General features: G+C 49.3%; 1 protein-coding gene across 1 annotated transcript in view; it reads left to right on the top strand.

The window, feature by feature from the left end:
- Positions 1-3,562: 3,562 nt before the first annotated feature.
- Hck (HCK proto-oncogene, Src family tyrosine kinase) overlaps positions 3,563-16,153 on the top strand; it is a 35,693-nt gene continuing 23,102 nt past the window's right edge. The window contains exons 1-2 of the mRNA XM_070007025.1: positions 3,563-3,773; positions 15,253-15,370. Of these exons, the coding sequence (XP_069863126.1) occupies positions 15,254-15,370 (117 nt within the window). The 5' untranslated portion in view covers positions 3,563-3,773; position 15,253. The remainder of the gene's footprint in view (positions 3,774-15,252; positions 15,371-16,153) is intronic.

Genomic DNA, 16,153 nt, shown 5'->3' on the forward strand with positions numbered 1-16,153 from the left:
TTAGAGACAAATGAGATGATGTAAGTGAAAGCAACTACTTTATGCTGCTTAGCAGGTGAGACTTAGGGCACAGGACTGCCCAGTCCAAGCTGATGTGGGGCAGTGTGCAGTCAGCCTCTGTGCCTTTGGCCTCCATCACTTCTCCACCCTGCCCCATTGCCATGTGCACACCCAGGGTGCCTTTCTTACCTTGACATCCTTGAAAAATCCTGCTGGCATCCATCCCGTTCTTGTTCGTGAACAGTCTGGTTTTGTTCTTGTTTTCTTTTTCTTCCTTTTCTTTCTTTGTTTCTTCCTTAGGGTGTATGTGCTAATGCTGGGACTGGAATTCAGAGCCAGGGAGCTGTCCCTGAGCTTTGTCACTCAGGGTTAGTGCTTTACCACTTGAGCCTCAGCTCCATTTCTGGCTTTTTGGTGGTTAAGTGGAGATGAGACTCTCACAGAGTAGCTAAGATTAGAGGTGTGAGCTAGCAAACTAGATGGGAAAAAGAAAGCGAATAAGAATCATGATATGAAATGTTGGTGAGCATGTGGAGCAACTGGAAATCATATATCATTGATAGAAACACCAAGGGGTAAAGTCACTTTATTTATTTTTGGGGGGGGGGGGTCTGGTCGTGGGGCCTGAACTCTGGGCCTGGGCGCTGTCCCTCAGCTCTTCAGCTCAAGGCTAGCACTCCACCACTTGAGCCACAGCACCACTTCCGGCTTTTTTCCTTTTGCTTATGTGGTGCTGAGGAATCGAACCCAGGGCCTCAGGCATGCAAGGCAAGTGCTCTACCACTGAGCCAACTTCCCAGTCCAAGGTAAAGTCACTTTAAAAACTAACCTCGACCCATTGCAACAATGAGATGTACAAGTCGTTATGTCGAAAAACAAACTTTACAACTTTGGTGGCAGGGGACGGGGGAGGATGCGAAGGGATGGGAAGGGGAAAAAAAGGAGGAGGCTACAATGCTCGATAAGAAATGTACTCATTATCTTGCCCATGTAATTTAACCCCTCTGTACAGTATTTAAAAAAAAAAACTAACCTCGTAGTTTATGAAGAAGTTGCATCTACAGTCATTTTTTTGGCGGGGGGAGGTCGGTCGTGGTGCCTAAACTCTGGGCCTGGGCGCTGTCCCTCAGCTCTTCAGCTCAAGGCTAGGGCCCTATCACTTGAGCCACAGCGCTACTTCCAGCTTTTTCTGCTTATGTGCTGCTGAGGAATCAAACCCAAGTCCTCATGCATGCAAAGCAGGCCCTCTAACACTGAGCCACCTTCCCAGCCCCCTACTTTCATCTTTTGACCCAGCATTTCCAGTTCTAAGTACTTAGCCAAGAAAAATGAAAACACGAGCACACAAACACTTGCACATGGATGTTCCTGCACTTTACTGATATAACGAAACTCAACAGCCACTAAAATGCTATCACCAAGCTGATGGAACAAACATCGGTCTGTGCTCTGGAATACTTCTCAGCAGTGCAAAGGAATAGACTGCTGGAGTATATAAAAGTATGGAACATCTTGAACACAATATATGAGTAAGGGAAGATAAAAAGAAACCTATCATATGATTTGCTATTAGCAAGCTACCATGCACGGGCCAAACCACCACAGCAAAGAATGGTGTGGCCTAAATGTCACCAGGGCCAAGATTGGGAGCCCCTGTAAATCCTGGCCCCTAGCAGTGTTGCTGGATAAATGAATGAATGAATGAATGAATGAATGAATGAATGAGGAAGTGAACATGAGGGAGAATGGGGGCTGGAACAGTGGGAATAATGGGAGCAGATGTAGAAGGGTTTCTGCATGTCCTGGAAGTGTGTGTGCCATGGAATTTTGGGCAATAGACCCCCCTCCTCCCACCTCCTCTCCTCCTCCTCCCACCCTCTGCAGCTCCTGCTGACCTGGAGTTCCCCAATCTCTTGTCTCAGCCTCCCCAGATATCATACTATAAGCACGCTCCACCGTGCTAGCTAGTCTCTGTCTTTTCCAGTGGCTGTGGCTGTGCTCTTGTGCGGTGCTGGGCAGAACCCATCCATGTAGGGTCTCAGGCACACTCCAGATGGACTTCTGCCCTCTTCAACTTGGGAGGGCCTCTGTGGGGTCATGAATCCTGTGGGAATAAGCTATAACCAGGAGGTTCCTGCAGTCAGGGGTTTTGAATATCATTTGAATAGAGCTGGTCCGAGAGGGGAAGCCGCTGGCCACAGAAAGGCAGATGGCTAGGGAAGGGGGAGGGGGAGGGAAAGAAGGAGCAGGAAGTTTGGGAGAATGGGTCTGAATGCTTGAGGAGAGGCTTAGAATCTTCAGGAGAGAGCAGGGTGAAAGCTCCTTCCCCAGCTGGGCTAGAATCTTGATGGATGGATTAGAATCCCTGACTGGGATGGAAGTTTTGGAGGTGGGAGATTAGGGTATGGGGGATAGAGCATGGTTGAGCATATGGGAAGTCCTGAGCTCCATGCCCCAGCCACCACAGAGAGAGACAGAGACAGAGACAGACAGACAGACAGACACAGACAGACAGACAGACAGACAGACAGACAGACAGAATTCTTGAAAGATTAAAGTCACTTGAGAGAGGGGGAGCTGGGGAGAACCGATGTTAGAATCCTGGGGTTGGGGTTACAAATCCTGCATAGAATCCATGGGGGAGTGGGTGCCCTTGGCTCACACCTGTAATCCTAGCTACTCAGGCGGCTGAGATCTGAGGATTGAGGTTGGAAGCCTTCTGGAGCAGGAAAGTCCATGAGACTCTTATCTCCAATTAATCACAGAAAAAGCCGGAAGTGGCGCTGTGGCTCAAGTGGTAGAGCACTAGCCTTGAGCAAAATTAGGAGCTCAGGGACAGCGCCCAGGCCCAAAGTTCAAGTCCCAGGATGGCCAAAGAATCAAAGAAAACTAAACATTCCAGATGTGAGAGTAAAAATCCTGTGGGGGGGGCTGGGAAGGTGGCTCAGTGGTAGAGCACTTGCCTTGCATGCTGGAGGCCCTGGGTTCGATTCCCTCAGCACCACATAAGAAAAAAGCCGGAAGTGGCGCTGTGGCTCAAGTGGTAGAGAGCTAGCCTTGAGCTGAAGAGCTGAGGGACAGCACCCAGGCCCAGAGTTCAGGACCCAGGACCGGACCCCCCCAAAAAAAATATCCTTTGGGGTCAGGATTAAGTGGATCCGGGTGTTGGGGTTCTTGACTCCTTAACGCCAGGTTAGGAAATTAGGCAGGATGAGAATGCACTGGGGGGGAGCGTTCACAGGACAGGGAGGGAAAGAAGGGAGAGGAGAAGGGGGAGGAGGGGAGAGGAAAGGGAGGAAAGGGGAAGAGGACTGGATTAAAATCCTTGGGGACGTGGTTCTGTCCTTCGTGGGGACTGGGTTCAGGGTCTTCATGGGGAAGGGGGAAGAGAGGCTTGGATCCTTGGGAGCAGGGGAGAGGTGAGGACCCCTGGGTGGGGTTGGAATCAGGGGGCGGTGCCAGGGCCCTGCGGGGCGGGGTTTGCAGCGCCGGGGGCGCGGCCGGGTCGCGCGCAGGCCGTCCCGAGCGCTCCCGCGGGTCCCAGGTTCCAGTCGCTAAGCTCCGTCGAGGTTCAGAGACGGGATCTGCGGAGTTCAGCGCCCCGACAGCCACAGCCGGAGAGAGAACCCGGCACCGGAGCCTCCAGATCCCAACCCACAGTCCTTCCTCCTCCGGGCTTGGGTGTCCCGGGCCCCTCCGAACGCTGCCGAGCTGGGGGGGCGCCCGAGCTGCGAGGATCCGGGCTGCCCGCGAGGCGAGGCGCGGGCGCCCAGGTGAGTGCGGGGCGGGCCGGGGCGGGCGGGGGGTCCCCAGCCCGGGCGTGTGCGCACTGGGTCCTCGGGGACGGAAGCGGCTGCAGGGACCGCGAGGGGAGCAGGGGACGTCGGGGCGCGGCCAGGAACGAGCCGAGACCGAGGGGAAGGGCTGGATGCTGTCCAGGTGAGAGAGCGCGCCGCCACCGCCCGGCTGCGACCCTCGCCCGCCGGCGGGAGGGCGAGCTTGGCCCCGGGCAGAGTGACTTCATGACGGCTGCCGCTTCGCTGGGCTGTCCAGGTTCCCCTTCTGCGGGGGACGGGGAACAAGAAGTGGGAGGGGAAGGCCCCCGCGGTTCCCAGTGCTGGCGGGCGGTGGGTCACGCAGGGTTGGCAGCGGGCCGGGGGCGCAGGGGGGGCAGCTGGGCGGAGGCGGGGCGCGAGGGCCTCACCCAGGCCGCTGCAGCTGGGCGCCCAGCCGCTCCCCCACCTCCGGCAGACCCCCAGAACCTCCGGGTCAGAGAACCATAGGATGTCCTTCTCCTCTTTATTATTATTAATTATTTCAAGACTGGCTTGAGCTCAGGGCCTAGCACTCATGCTGGTGCTCTACTATTTGAGCCACCTCTGAGCCTTTTGCAGTTAATTGGAGTTAAAAGTCCCGTAGACTTTTCTGCCCAGGCTAGCTTTGAACTTCAGTCCTCTGGTCTCAGCCTCCTGAATAGTTAGGATCATGCAGGTGGTGAGACACTGGTGCCCGACTGTCCTTGTCCTCTCTGTGAGACCTTGGGCATGTTACTGACCTCTGAGTTCCAGTTTGCTCTTCTGTGATATTGGGGCCTTTCCAGGTCTTTCTCTGAGGCTGTGATGGGCTGGAACCTGTGCGAGGAGAGGTATGGGACCAGCGGTGTTGCAGTCAAGGGAGGCATGGGCATAGACTATCCGTTGGGCCTTCTCGGTTGCTTTTCTCATCTGTTTCCACAATTGTAGGACAAGATGAGAACATGCTCTGAGTATCCATTATCTAACATGCTCGGGATCCTGAAATTTGGGATTTCAGAGCCTTCCTCCCTCCTTTCTTCCTTTTTGCTTTCAGCACTGGGGTTTGGACTCAGGGCCTCAAGCAAGCACTCTACTACTTGAACCACATGCCCAGCCCTGTTTTGCTTTAGTAATCCTTCAGAGTCTCCAGTTTTTGCCTAAGCCAGCCTCATACAGAGATCCTCCTGCTCATGCCTCTCTCCTAGCTGAAAGGAAATAAAATATCATATGCAAATTTATTTGTTAAGATGAGGTCTCACTAACTTTTGGCTAGACCTAACCTTAATCCTTGATCCTCCTGATCTCTGCCTCTTTTGTGGCTGGGATTATAGTTGTGAATCAGGGTGCTCAGCCTGGTTTTTATTGTTGTTAGGTTTTGATTGTTTTTGAGTTTTAGATATTGGCAAGTAAACAATGAAATACGTTGGAGGGGGTGGAATAAGTTCTAATATGAAAGGTACATATGTCTCATTTTATGTATGCCTTTTATGCCTCGCCTGCAAGTAATTGATCAATCTCTTCAGTGCACCTATGTTTTGACTGCCACCTGTCACTTGAGATCAGGTGTGGAATTGTCTACTTGCTGTGCTTAATCCGTGCTAAGAATGCTTCAGGTTTTGCAGCTGCTCAGGTTCAGGCTGAGGCTCCTTTGCAGAGTTGTTTGGATGAGTCATTTGATCATGGAAGGAAAGTTCTTGGGCTGCTCATGAATCCTTGTTAACTGATGTCACCACTGTTCTGGTCCAGCCTGATGACTCTCAAACTCTCGTGGCATGTTAGCATCACCTGGAAAGCAGGTTAAAACACAGATTGCTCAGTCCTGACCCCTGAGCTTCTGATTTACAGGTCTTGTGTAAGATACTGAGAACTGGCATCCTCAGAGGGTGCCGCTGCTGCCTTGAGACCCCACTTTGAGAACCACCAATGTGACCTTGGCTAGCACAGAGAAAAGCCTGGACAGAGACCTTTATCTAATGGTTTCTTCATCACTCACCCGTGAGGGAAGGGAGAGGGGAAATATGGACAAGATAGAAGGGAAGGAGTAATATCTGAAACACCCAAGAGGCCACCACCTGGAGTGGCAAATGTCATCCAGGCGCTGGTGGCTCAAGCCTGTAATTCTAGCTACTCAAGAGGCTGAGATCTGAGGATCGCAGTTGGAAGCCAGCCCAGGCAAGAAAGTCCATGAGACTCTTACTCCAATTAACCATTCAAAAACTGGAAATGGAGCTGTGGCTCAAAGTGGTAGAGCGCTAGCCTTGAGCAAAAAAGCTCAGGGACATCCCCAGGCCCTGAGTTCAAGCCCTACAAGAACAAGAACAACAACGACAACAACAAAAAGCCCCTCTTTTGTCATGTTTGCCTTAGACTTCTAAAAACTAGTTAGTAAGTATCACAGATAAAATGAACCTCTTTCTCTGTTCCTTTTCTCTCCCTCCTTGGGGCCACCACTGTCATGAATTACAGTCCTTCCAGCCTGTGCCTTCCTAAATTTGCCCCCATGTATTCTGTCTCTCTCTTTCTCTCCTTTTCTCTTCTTTCTTTTCTTTTCTTCCTGGGGCTGGAACTCTGGGCCTGGGTGCTATCTCTTAGCATTTTTGTTTAAGGCTGTTGCTATGCCACTTGGACCGTATTTCCACTTCTAGCTTTGCTAGTTAATTGGTGATAGGAATTGCATGGACTTTCCAGCTGGGGACTGGCTTTGTACTGCGATCTTCAGATCTCAGCCTCCTGAGTAGGTTGGATTACACTAGGGAGCCACCAGTGCCTGGTGTTTCTGAAGGAAAAATACGAAGAGGCTGGGTGGTGCTCATAGGAGGCACTTTCACCTTCCCTTTGTGCGAGATGGAGTACTGAGGCCTGGGTCACCCAGAGCCTGGCACAGAGAAGAGCCATCTCTGCTTTGGGTCCCTAGCTCTATAGCTGCCATTGGAGACTGTGTTGTGTGCCATCCAGAGGAGACAGGGCTAGATGCTTATCCTGCCACACTTGGTAGGGATTGGCCAAGGGTGCTGTTGGGGGTGGGACATTTTGCTCCCACTCCAGTTTATCTGACCCTGGGCCCAGTAGTCTTCACAGGCCTGGGCTTCACTGTGCATGTGTGCATGCATGTAAGAGTGTGTGTTTACATGTATGTAAATATGAAGCAAGGCCAACTGCTGCCGGAGCTTATCTGGCTGGGGGAAGCCAGGGAAATGAGGTGGCCTTGGAAGGCATATGAAAGGAGGGGAGCCTAGGAATTGCAGATTTCTCTGTAATGTCTGAATTTTATAAAGAAAGATGTACTAATGCTTGACTAGATGATGGGAGTTGATTTTTTTAAACATAACATACACCCTCCCTATAACCAAAATGTATATATGCTTGTATGAAAAAGTCATGTTGAAATACATTATTTTTATACATTTAATGATGAAATGTGGGGCAAGGAAGGTGGCTCAGTGGTAGAATGCTTGCCTTGCATGCATGTGGCCCTGGGTTCGATTCCTCAGCACCACATAAGCAGAAAAAAAAAAAAGCCAGAAGTGGCACTGTGGCTCAAGTGGTAGAGCGCTAGCCTTGAGCTGAAGAGCTGAGGGACAGCGCCCAGGCCCAGAGTTCAGGCCCCATGACTGGACCCCCCCCCAAAAAAAAGATTAAATATAATTAGGTAATGTAATGTTAATACTAATTAACATTTGTAATGTGATTAGGTAATATAATGTTAAGGCTAATTAAATGTTAAAGAATAAAACAAATTCCAAAATTTTCAAAAAAAAAAAAAAATCCAGGCCTGGGGCTCAGCCAATTAAAAAAAAAAAAAGTGGAAGGATCAGAGTGTTACCGTAGCAGCTCTGACACATCGTGGAGGGCAAGGGGTTAAGCTGGAGTTGAAGCAACAGTTATCCCTGGGGCACTGGAGTTCCCATCCCAGCTGGCACAAGGAAAGCAGCCTGTATGAGGAGGTGGGATCTTTGATAACCTGAATAATGTCATTGAGGCTTTCTGGGTAAAGAACATTCCAGAAAGCAGCCATGTCATGGCCAGGAGGTAGAAGCATGGTCAGTGACTTGAGGACATTGAGGAGGATGGTGAGGACATGGAGTGGAATGATTCAGCCAGCTAGGTAACAAGTGGGTGAGGTTGACTCAGATTGCATCCTGGAGGACACCCCATTGTTCAAAGGGCCTGGGGCATTTATCCAGGTGACATGGGCACCTTGGGAGTTGTAAACAGGGAAAAGATGTGACCTAAAGGCTTACTTCATTTAAAAGGCATGATGGTGGGGCTGGGAATGTGGCTTATTGGTAGAGTGCTCACCTCCCATGCATGAAGCCCACATATGCAGAAAAGCTGGGAGTTGCTGGGCACCAGTGGCTCATGCCTGTAATCCTAGCTACTCAGGAGGCTGAGATCTGAGGATCACAGTTCAAAGCCAGCCCAGGCAAGAAAGTCTGTGAGATTCTTATCTCCAATAAACCACCAAAAAACTGGAAGTGGCGCTGTGGCTCAAGTGTTAGAGCACTAGCCTTGAGCTGAATTGCTCAAGCCCCACGACTGATAAAAAGAAAAAGAAAAAGAATAATCCAGAAGTGGTCCTGTGGCTCAAGGGGTAGAGTGCTAGCCTTGAGCAAAAGAAGCTCAGGGACAGTGCCCAGGCCCTGAGTTCAAGACCCAGAACTGGCAAAAAAAAAAAAAGGCATGATGGTAAATAACTGTAATCCCAGCTACTCAGGAGGCTGAGGTCGGAGGATCACTATCCAAGGCCATTGGAACAAAAAGTGGGAGACTCTTATCTGAAAGGTAAATGAAAGCAAAAAGGACTAGGGGCATGGCTCAGGTGATGCTGTGCTTGAATGAGAACCTGAGTTCAAAGCCCAGTACCACCAAAATAAATAAAATAAAATAAAATAAAAGCTTTCTTGTAAGGGATGGAATGGAGAGTCAAGCCTAGCTCTGTCTGAATTCCCTTCTTGCCCTCTATTTTCTGAACTGACCTGTTTCTACTACCTTAAAGAGTTCTGGAGTTGACCAAATGACCTAAGGGTAATGCTAAGAATTTAATATGTAGTTTGAAATTGAAGGTGTGGCTCAGCAGTACAGCACTTGCCTAGCCCTGAGTTTAAACCCAAGTATCACCAAATAGTAGTAATAATAATAACAACAACAATAACATGGTAGTTTGGACACATCAAGTCATTGGACCTCATGTATCTCAAAGCTAACCTTCCAACCAAACCATGCAAATAATTAGGCCACAAGTTCAAGTTCTTTCATGTGCTATCTTCAGTGAGCCAGTGCCCAGCACTTGCCCCTCTGGGGTTGTCTCTCCCCTGAATAGAGAAGGGGTTCATCTCTAGGTCCCTTCATGTGCTCTGTCAGGAAGGGGCTGTATCTCTACAAAGGGGGTGACTCCCCCCCCCATGTCCATGAGGGACCACAGTACTTGGCAATAAAGATGGCTCACTCATAAGGCAGCCAGCTAACTCGAGAAAGGGAAGCCACCAGCCCTGTTCCCCCAGAAACTGCTCAAGGAACTCTCCTTTCCCCTCATGGCTGAGCTGTTCCTGGAAGAGAAAGTTCCTCTAACCGCATGCACAGGGCTGAGCCACAGGTCTGACAGTTGCCTTCCTGGGTTTTCTGTTCGGTTCCTCGTTCTTGAGCCTGGCCTTAGTGGCTGATGAGAGACAGGAGTTCTAAAAGTGTTCACGTAACTAACTATCTGGGTGACCTCTCCTATGGGTTTCCATTTCCCATTTGGGTTCATAATTCCAGTCTGCGGACTGTAAGCTAGGTAGGGTAAGAATACAACACATTCACTCTGCAAATGCATATGGAGACCCATTATTAGTGCAGGCCATATTCCATCATCCTCATTTCTCAATGGTTCCATTATCATCTTAACTCCTATCAGGACCTATCAGAGAACCCTTTGCCATTAGCCATTTACACGTGAGTGTGAATTGCAGTCCCTTGTAAGGATTCTCTATTAGATTTGCTGTTCAGAGGGCAGCACTCTAACTCAAGGCTGAACCTAGTGGTTCCCATTTGTAACCCCAGATATTTAGGAGGCAGAGGCAGTAGCATCACTGAGTTTTAAGCCAGCCTGAGTGAAAGTTAGCATGACCTTATTTATTTCCAAAACAAAATCCAAACAAAACAGCTGAGGGTGTTGTTCAAGTGGCACAGCATTTGCCTACTAAATGTGAGGTCCTGAATTCAATACCCAGTGCCACCAATAAATCAAACTCAAACTGGTCTAAGCAGAATAGAGAGATTGTTGGAGAGTCCAGGACATACTAACTTTTGGCAGGGCTGGAACCAAGCTTGGGAATCTATTTGTGTCTATTACTATGCCTGGAGCCAGCCATCAGTCCAAGCCAGCTCTCCTAGACTAGGATTGGGTCACATGCCTCCCCCCCTTCCCCGCCTCGGTTACTGCAGAGCTGATTGGTTGGACCTGGTAGAAGACCCACCTACTGTGGAAATACGTTAGACTGGAATCAGCTAGAGGTTTTCAAAGGGAAATTGAGGAGCCTTGTTAGAAAAGGGAAGCAAATGTCACACAGGAAAATAAATGGTTGTCCCTTTCGGAGAACTCCCAGGAAACCCTCTCCAGCCAGCCCAGAGGCTCAGGCAGGTCTCAGGCCTTGTGTTTGGGCCTGAGGGTTCAGGACAGGCCACTGTGGGAAGCAGATGGGCAGCTGACTTTTCTCATTTCCTCCCATGCAGAACCTGCAGAGGCCTGGAGTGGAGGGAGGGTCAGGTTTCAGGTCCCAGGAGTGGGCAGTGGCTGGAGGAAGTGTCCTGTCCCAGCTAAGGGTCAGAAGTTCTGAGCCAGTGTGGGGCCCGTGGGTTACTTCGGCCCTCAGAGCCTAGTTTTGAACAGCATGAGACAAGACCCGTGTGTAGAGGTTTGAAAGAGTTTTTCATATCCTCTGTGTCACGGAGAAGTATGTGCCTGGGAGGTATGTGCCTCTTATTTTACAGAGAGAAAAAGAGAGGTTCAGAGAGGATACGTGACCTGCCCAGGGTCGCACAGCATCGGGGTTCCATCCTGATTCCTAAATTCAGCCTTTTTTCCCCACTCCATTGATAAGTCTCAAATTCTAATGTACAAAAGATGCTTCTGGGGGTTGGGAAGGTGGCTCAGTGGTAGAGCGCTTACCTTGCATGCCTGAGGCCTTGGGTTCGATTCCTCAGCACCACATAAGCAAAAAGATAAAAGCCGGAAGTGGCGCTATGGCTCAAGTGGTAGAGCGCTAGCCTTGAGCTGAGGGACAGCGCCCAGGCCCAGAGTTCAGGCCCCACAAACAGAGCCAAAAACAAAACAAAACAAAACAAAACAAAAAAGATGCTTCTGGAGAATTGGTAAAAATGCAGACTCCTGGGCCCCGCCACTGGAGACTCTGAGTGTAACCCAAGTATTTATTTGCAAGATTCAGTGAAAACTATTTAGGTACATGCAACAGAAACTCAACTCGGGCAATGGAGGCAAAATTGGATATTTACTTATAAACCAGAAAAATCCTGGGGTTGAAAAGCTTCAGGCATGGAATCTAAGTGCTGGAATGTGTCCTGAGCAGTCCCTTGTCTCCATGGCTCAGCTCTGTGGTCCTTTATGCTGGTCTCTGCCTAATTAGCCTCTCCCTTCATGACTTCATGGGCGCCAACCAGATTCAACATCTCAAGCACCCTGGTTTAGATGCTGAATTTCCCAGCAAAGCAAGGGAGGGCTGAAGATATCTTAATGAGAAGTGTGTGTGTGTGTGTGTGTGTGTGTGTGTGTGTGTGTGTGTGTGTGTGTGTGTGTGTGTATGTGTGTGTGTGTGTGTGTGTGTGTGTGTGTGTGTGAGAATTACATACTTGCCAATAGCTGGGCCAGACATGGTCCCAGGGGACACAGGACTCTGTACTAAGTTGATAGTTCCTAAAAGCAGAGGTGAGGTAGCCCTGCCAACCACACATAGGAGCCATCAGCCAAAGAGGAAAGGACATTGAATGAGCAAGAACCAAAGATGCTGACAATATCTGTGCTTCTCAAAGCACCTAGAAGTCAGCCGGAAGCCTGTGGAAATGCACCCTCTGGCCTGAGAGTCTGCATTCTAAGGGTTCCTGCATCAGGCGTGGCTGCTAGTGCTGGTTCTCCCAGTGATCACGCTCATGCCAACACGCTGTTGCCTTTATTCCTGCCCCACCCCCTACCCCTGTTAGTCCTGGGGACCAAATCTAGTTTTCTATATGCTAGCCAGGTGTTCTACCAAGACATGTTTAATATTATTCATGCCCCCTTTTGTTTTCGATCGTTTTTTAGATAGGGCATCACTCTTACCCAGGCTGGGATTCCTAACTCGTTGGGATTATAGGCATGTGCCACCATGTCTGGATCTCTATTGCATTTCTAAACACTTTGAACCACTCTGTTTGAGAGCTCCCTGCCAGAGGCCCTGGGCTACGCAGACCTCTTTCATCCTCCTATCCCAGCCCTGCCCTGGTCCAAAATCAGTGCCATAGGTTTTAGGGAAAAGTCACCAGCATATTGTTGCCAAAACACAGTGGGAGAAATTGTCCATTGTGCCCTGCCCTCAGGTACCTTTCTTTTTTCTTTCTTTTTTTTTTTTTTTTTTTTTTTTTTGTTGTTGTTGGTCATGGGGCTTGAACTCTGGACCTGGATGCTGTCACATGGGTCTTCAGCTCAAGGCTAGCACTTTACCACTTTGTTTGTTTGTTTGTTTTTTGGGTCCGGTCATGGGGCCTGAACACTGGGCCTGGGCGCTGTCCCTCAGCTCTTCAGCTCAAGGCTAGTGTTCTACCACTTGAGCCACAGCACCACTTCCGGCCTTTTTCCCCTTTCTTTTGCTTATGTGGTGCTGAGGAATCGAACCCAGGGCCTCATGCATGCAAGGCAAGCATTCTACCACTGAGCCACCTTCCCAGCCCCACTCTACCACTTTGAGCCACAGTGCTACTTCTGATTTTCTGGTGGTTTATTGGAGCTAAGAGTCTCATGGATCTTCCTGCCCTGGCTGGCTTTGAATTGTGATACTCAGATATCAGCCTCCTGAATAGCTAAGATTACAGGAATGAGCCATAGATGCTCCATTTCAGGTTTTTTTTTTTTTTTTTTGGTCCATTGTGGGGCTTGAACTCTGGGTCTGGGAGCTGTCCCTCAGCTCAAGGTGAGAGCTCTTACACTTGAGCTACAGAACCACTTCTGGTTTTCTGAGTGATTTACAGGAGATAAGAGTCTCACTGACTTTACTGCTGGGGCTGGCTTTGAACTGCAATCCTCAGATCTCAGCCTCCTGAGTAGCTAGGATTACAGGCATGAGTCACTGGCGCCCAGCTTCATCTTCCTTCCTTCCTTCCTTCCTTCCTTCCTTCCTTCCTTCCTTCCTTCCTTCCTTCCTTCCTTCTTTCTTCTCTCATTCTCTTTCTCTTTTTCTTTTTTTCTTTCTTTCTTTCTTTCTTTCTTTCTTTCTTTCTTTCTTTCTTTCTTTCTTTCTTTCTTTCTTTCTTTCTTTCTTTCTTTCTTTCTTGGTCATGGGTCTTGGACTCTGGGCTTGGGCACTATCCCTCAGCTCTTCAGCTCAAGGCGAGTGCTCTCCCGCTTAAGCCACAGCTCCACTTCTGGTTTTCTAGTGGTTTATTAGAGATAAGAGTCTCACAGACTTTCCTGCCTGGGCTGGCTTTGAACTGAGATCTTCAGATCTCAGCCTCCTGAGTAGCTAGGATTACAGGCATGAGCACCGGTGCCTGTTCAGGTACCTTTACAGGAGGATCCATGGTAAATTTTTGCTTGAACCAGGTGCTGGTGACTGATGCCTGTAATCCTAGCTACTCAGGAGGCTAAGATCTGAAGATCACGGTTTGAAGCCAGCCAAGGCAGGCAAGTCTGTGAGACTTTTATCTCCAATTAGCTTCCAAAAGTACCAGAGCTATAGCTCAAGTGGTAGAGCACTAGACTTCAGCATATAAGCTCAGGGATAGCACCCAGGCCCTGAGTTTGGGGACCATTTTTTTTTCTTGAATTTAGTAACTCCAAAATATTTGTCTATCAACAAATTGCTGTTTCCTGGAATCTTACCATGATAGATGCAAGTTTCCATTTTTATTTGCCTAATAGGAGGCTCAGATAAATCTAGTGTTCCACTGCAGTTGCAGATCCATTCTAGGCTGCTTTTCATGGTGGTTCCTCCCACCGTGCATGCCAGCCCTTTTTGAATCTTTATGTGCTTTCATATTTTTAAGCTCCTTCAAATAGTTTCTTGATATTTCTTCTTAGGGATGGCCCTGACTTTCCTCAAATTGTAATCTATTCAATGCTTTCCTGTTCTTAAAACCTATTTTACCCTGTTCTCATACCATAAGCATTGGTTGCTTTTCCTATGAACACATGCACACATTCAACTTACCACAGTAGTTTAATATTATTCACATCTTGTGGTTGACTTTTTCACCTCAAAAGTGTTTTAGGAATCTTTGTCTGGCTCTATCATTGACATCCCTAAATAGTAATTTAGGTTTTTCCTTCTGTTTTGTTTTTGTGGTGCTAGGGATTAATTCCAGGGCCTTGTGCACACTGGAAAAGTGTTTCCGCCCTGAGCTGCACTCCAGGTCCCTCGTTTTTTATTTTTTGTTTTTTAATACGTACAACATAAAATTTATCACCTTAACCAGTGGCACAAACAACATCCTGTCCCCTACCTGCAAGCTCCAGCCACACTGATCTGCTTGCCAAGCCTCCTCTCTCCGAGCTCACCTAGCTTCAGGGCCTTTGCACTTTCAACACCAAGAAAACTAGAACTGGTGCTATGGCTCAGGTGGTAGAGTGCTAGCCTTGAGCTGAAGAGCTTAGGGCAGCGCCCAAGCTCAGACTTCAAGCCCCACAACTGCCAGAGAGAGAGAGAGAGAGAGAGAGAGAGAGAGAGAGAGAGAGAGAGAGAGAGAGAGAGAGAGAGAGAGAGAGGAAGAGAGGAAGAGAGGAAGAGGAAGAGGGAAGGAAGGAAAAAAAGAAGGAAAGAAGGAAGAAACCAATTATAAAGGGATGTGAGGAGTTTGATGCTGTGGTCATTATTTAGCTGGATAGTGGGTGCTACGCTCATCTTTGCGACTCACTGCTTACTAATAGCAGAGCTTTCCTTTACAGTGGGCTCTGCACACCTGTGCTTTCTCACCCTGACCAGCTCAGGCTTTCAGACCCAGCGCCCACCATCCACACCTCCTGTGCTCCACAGCTCTTCCTGTGACCTTGACATTAGCCTCACACTTACACACAGAATAAAATTCCCAGCTCGCTGGGCCTTGGTACCCAGGACCATGACAGCTTGTAGTGTCTGGGTCAGCGTCACTGAGGTCAGGGGCTGGCCTGGGTGTCAGGGCTGGGAGAGCCAGTGGGAGCTGTACCTCTGGACCTGGGATGCAGCCCCAGGAGGTGCCCTGGCCCTGCACAACCTGAGTTTCCTTCCTTCTGCTGCAGGATGGGGTGCAAGAAGTCCAAGTTCCTACGGGAGGGAGGCAAGGCCTGGAAAACGGAGCCACACACCAACCCGCACAATCCTGTGTATGTGCCAGACCCCACTTCATCCAGCAAGATGGTGAGCCGGGGAGGGGCCTGGCAGCCAGTGGCTGCATAGGACATGTGACATGGCTCACAGTGTCTTTTCACAGGGTGGCACAGGGCAAGGTGGCATCAACTGTGGCCTAATAGCCCACATTCCACCTCCTAAGCAAGGAAGCCACTTCTTGTCCCTTGACACAAGCCTTGGGTCCCCAGCTGGGGCTCCACCAAACTGTGTGTGTGTGGGGGGGGAGGGGTAGGGAAAGGGAGACACCTAGCAGGCCTCCAGCCAAGAAGGTCTGGTTGGTGAGGAAGACTGTAACTGAAGGCAGTGTGGTGTCCTACATGGACACAGTAACTGTCCTGGCAAGATAGCAACAAGAAGTCCAGTACAATGCTCATGCCTGAAATCCTAACTACTCACAAGGCTAAGATCTGAGGATTGCAGTTCAAAGCCAGCCCAGGCAGAAACGTCTGAGAGACTCTTATCTCCAACTAATAGCAAAAAGCCAGAAGGGGAGAGTGCCTAGGCCCAGAGTTCAAGCCCCAGTACTGGCAGGTACACGTACACACACACACACACACCACCACCACCACCAACAACAACAGCAGCAATGGTACTTAGCAGCCTCGTGAGAACTAGGAATAGTATTAGAAGTGTTTGCTTCCGCACTCGGTGCTTAGCTCAGGTTAAGCAAGTTCTTTAGGAGTGTTTACACGCTCTGTCCTCATTATGGTCCTCCCAAAGGAAGCACTTTGAATTCTACCCATCTGACAGATGAGGCACAGAGGCTAAATAAGTTGCCTGAGGCCCCACAGT

Source organism: Dipodomys merriami, unplaced genomic scaffold (assembly GCF_024711535.1).
Source record: "Dipodomys merriami isolate MVZ:Mamm:240054 unplaced genomic scaffold, mDipMer1.0.p SCAF_7, whole genome shotgun sequence".
In the NCBI taxonomy this organism is placed as follows: Eukaryota; Metazoa; Chordata; class Mammalia; order Rodentia; family Heteromyidae; genus Dipodomys; species Dipodomys merriami.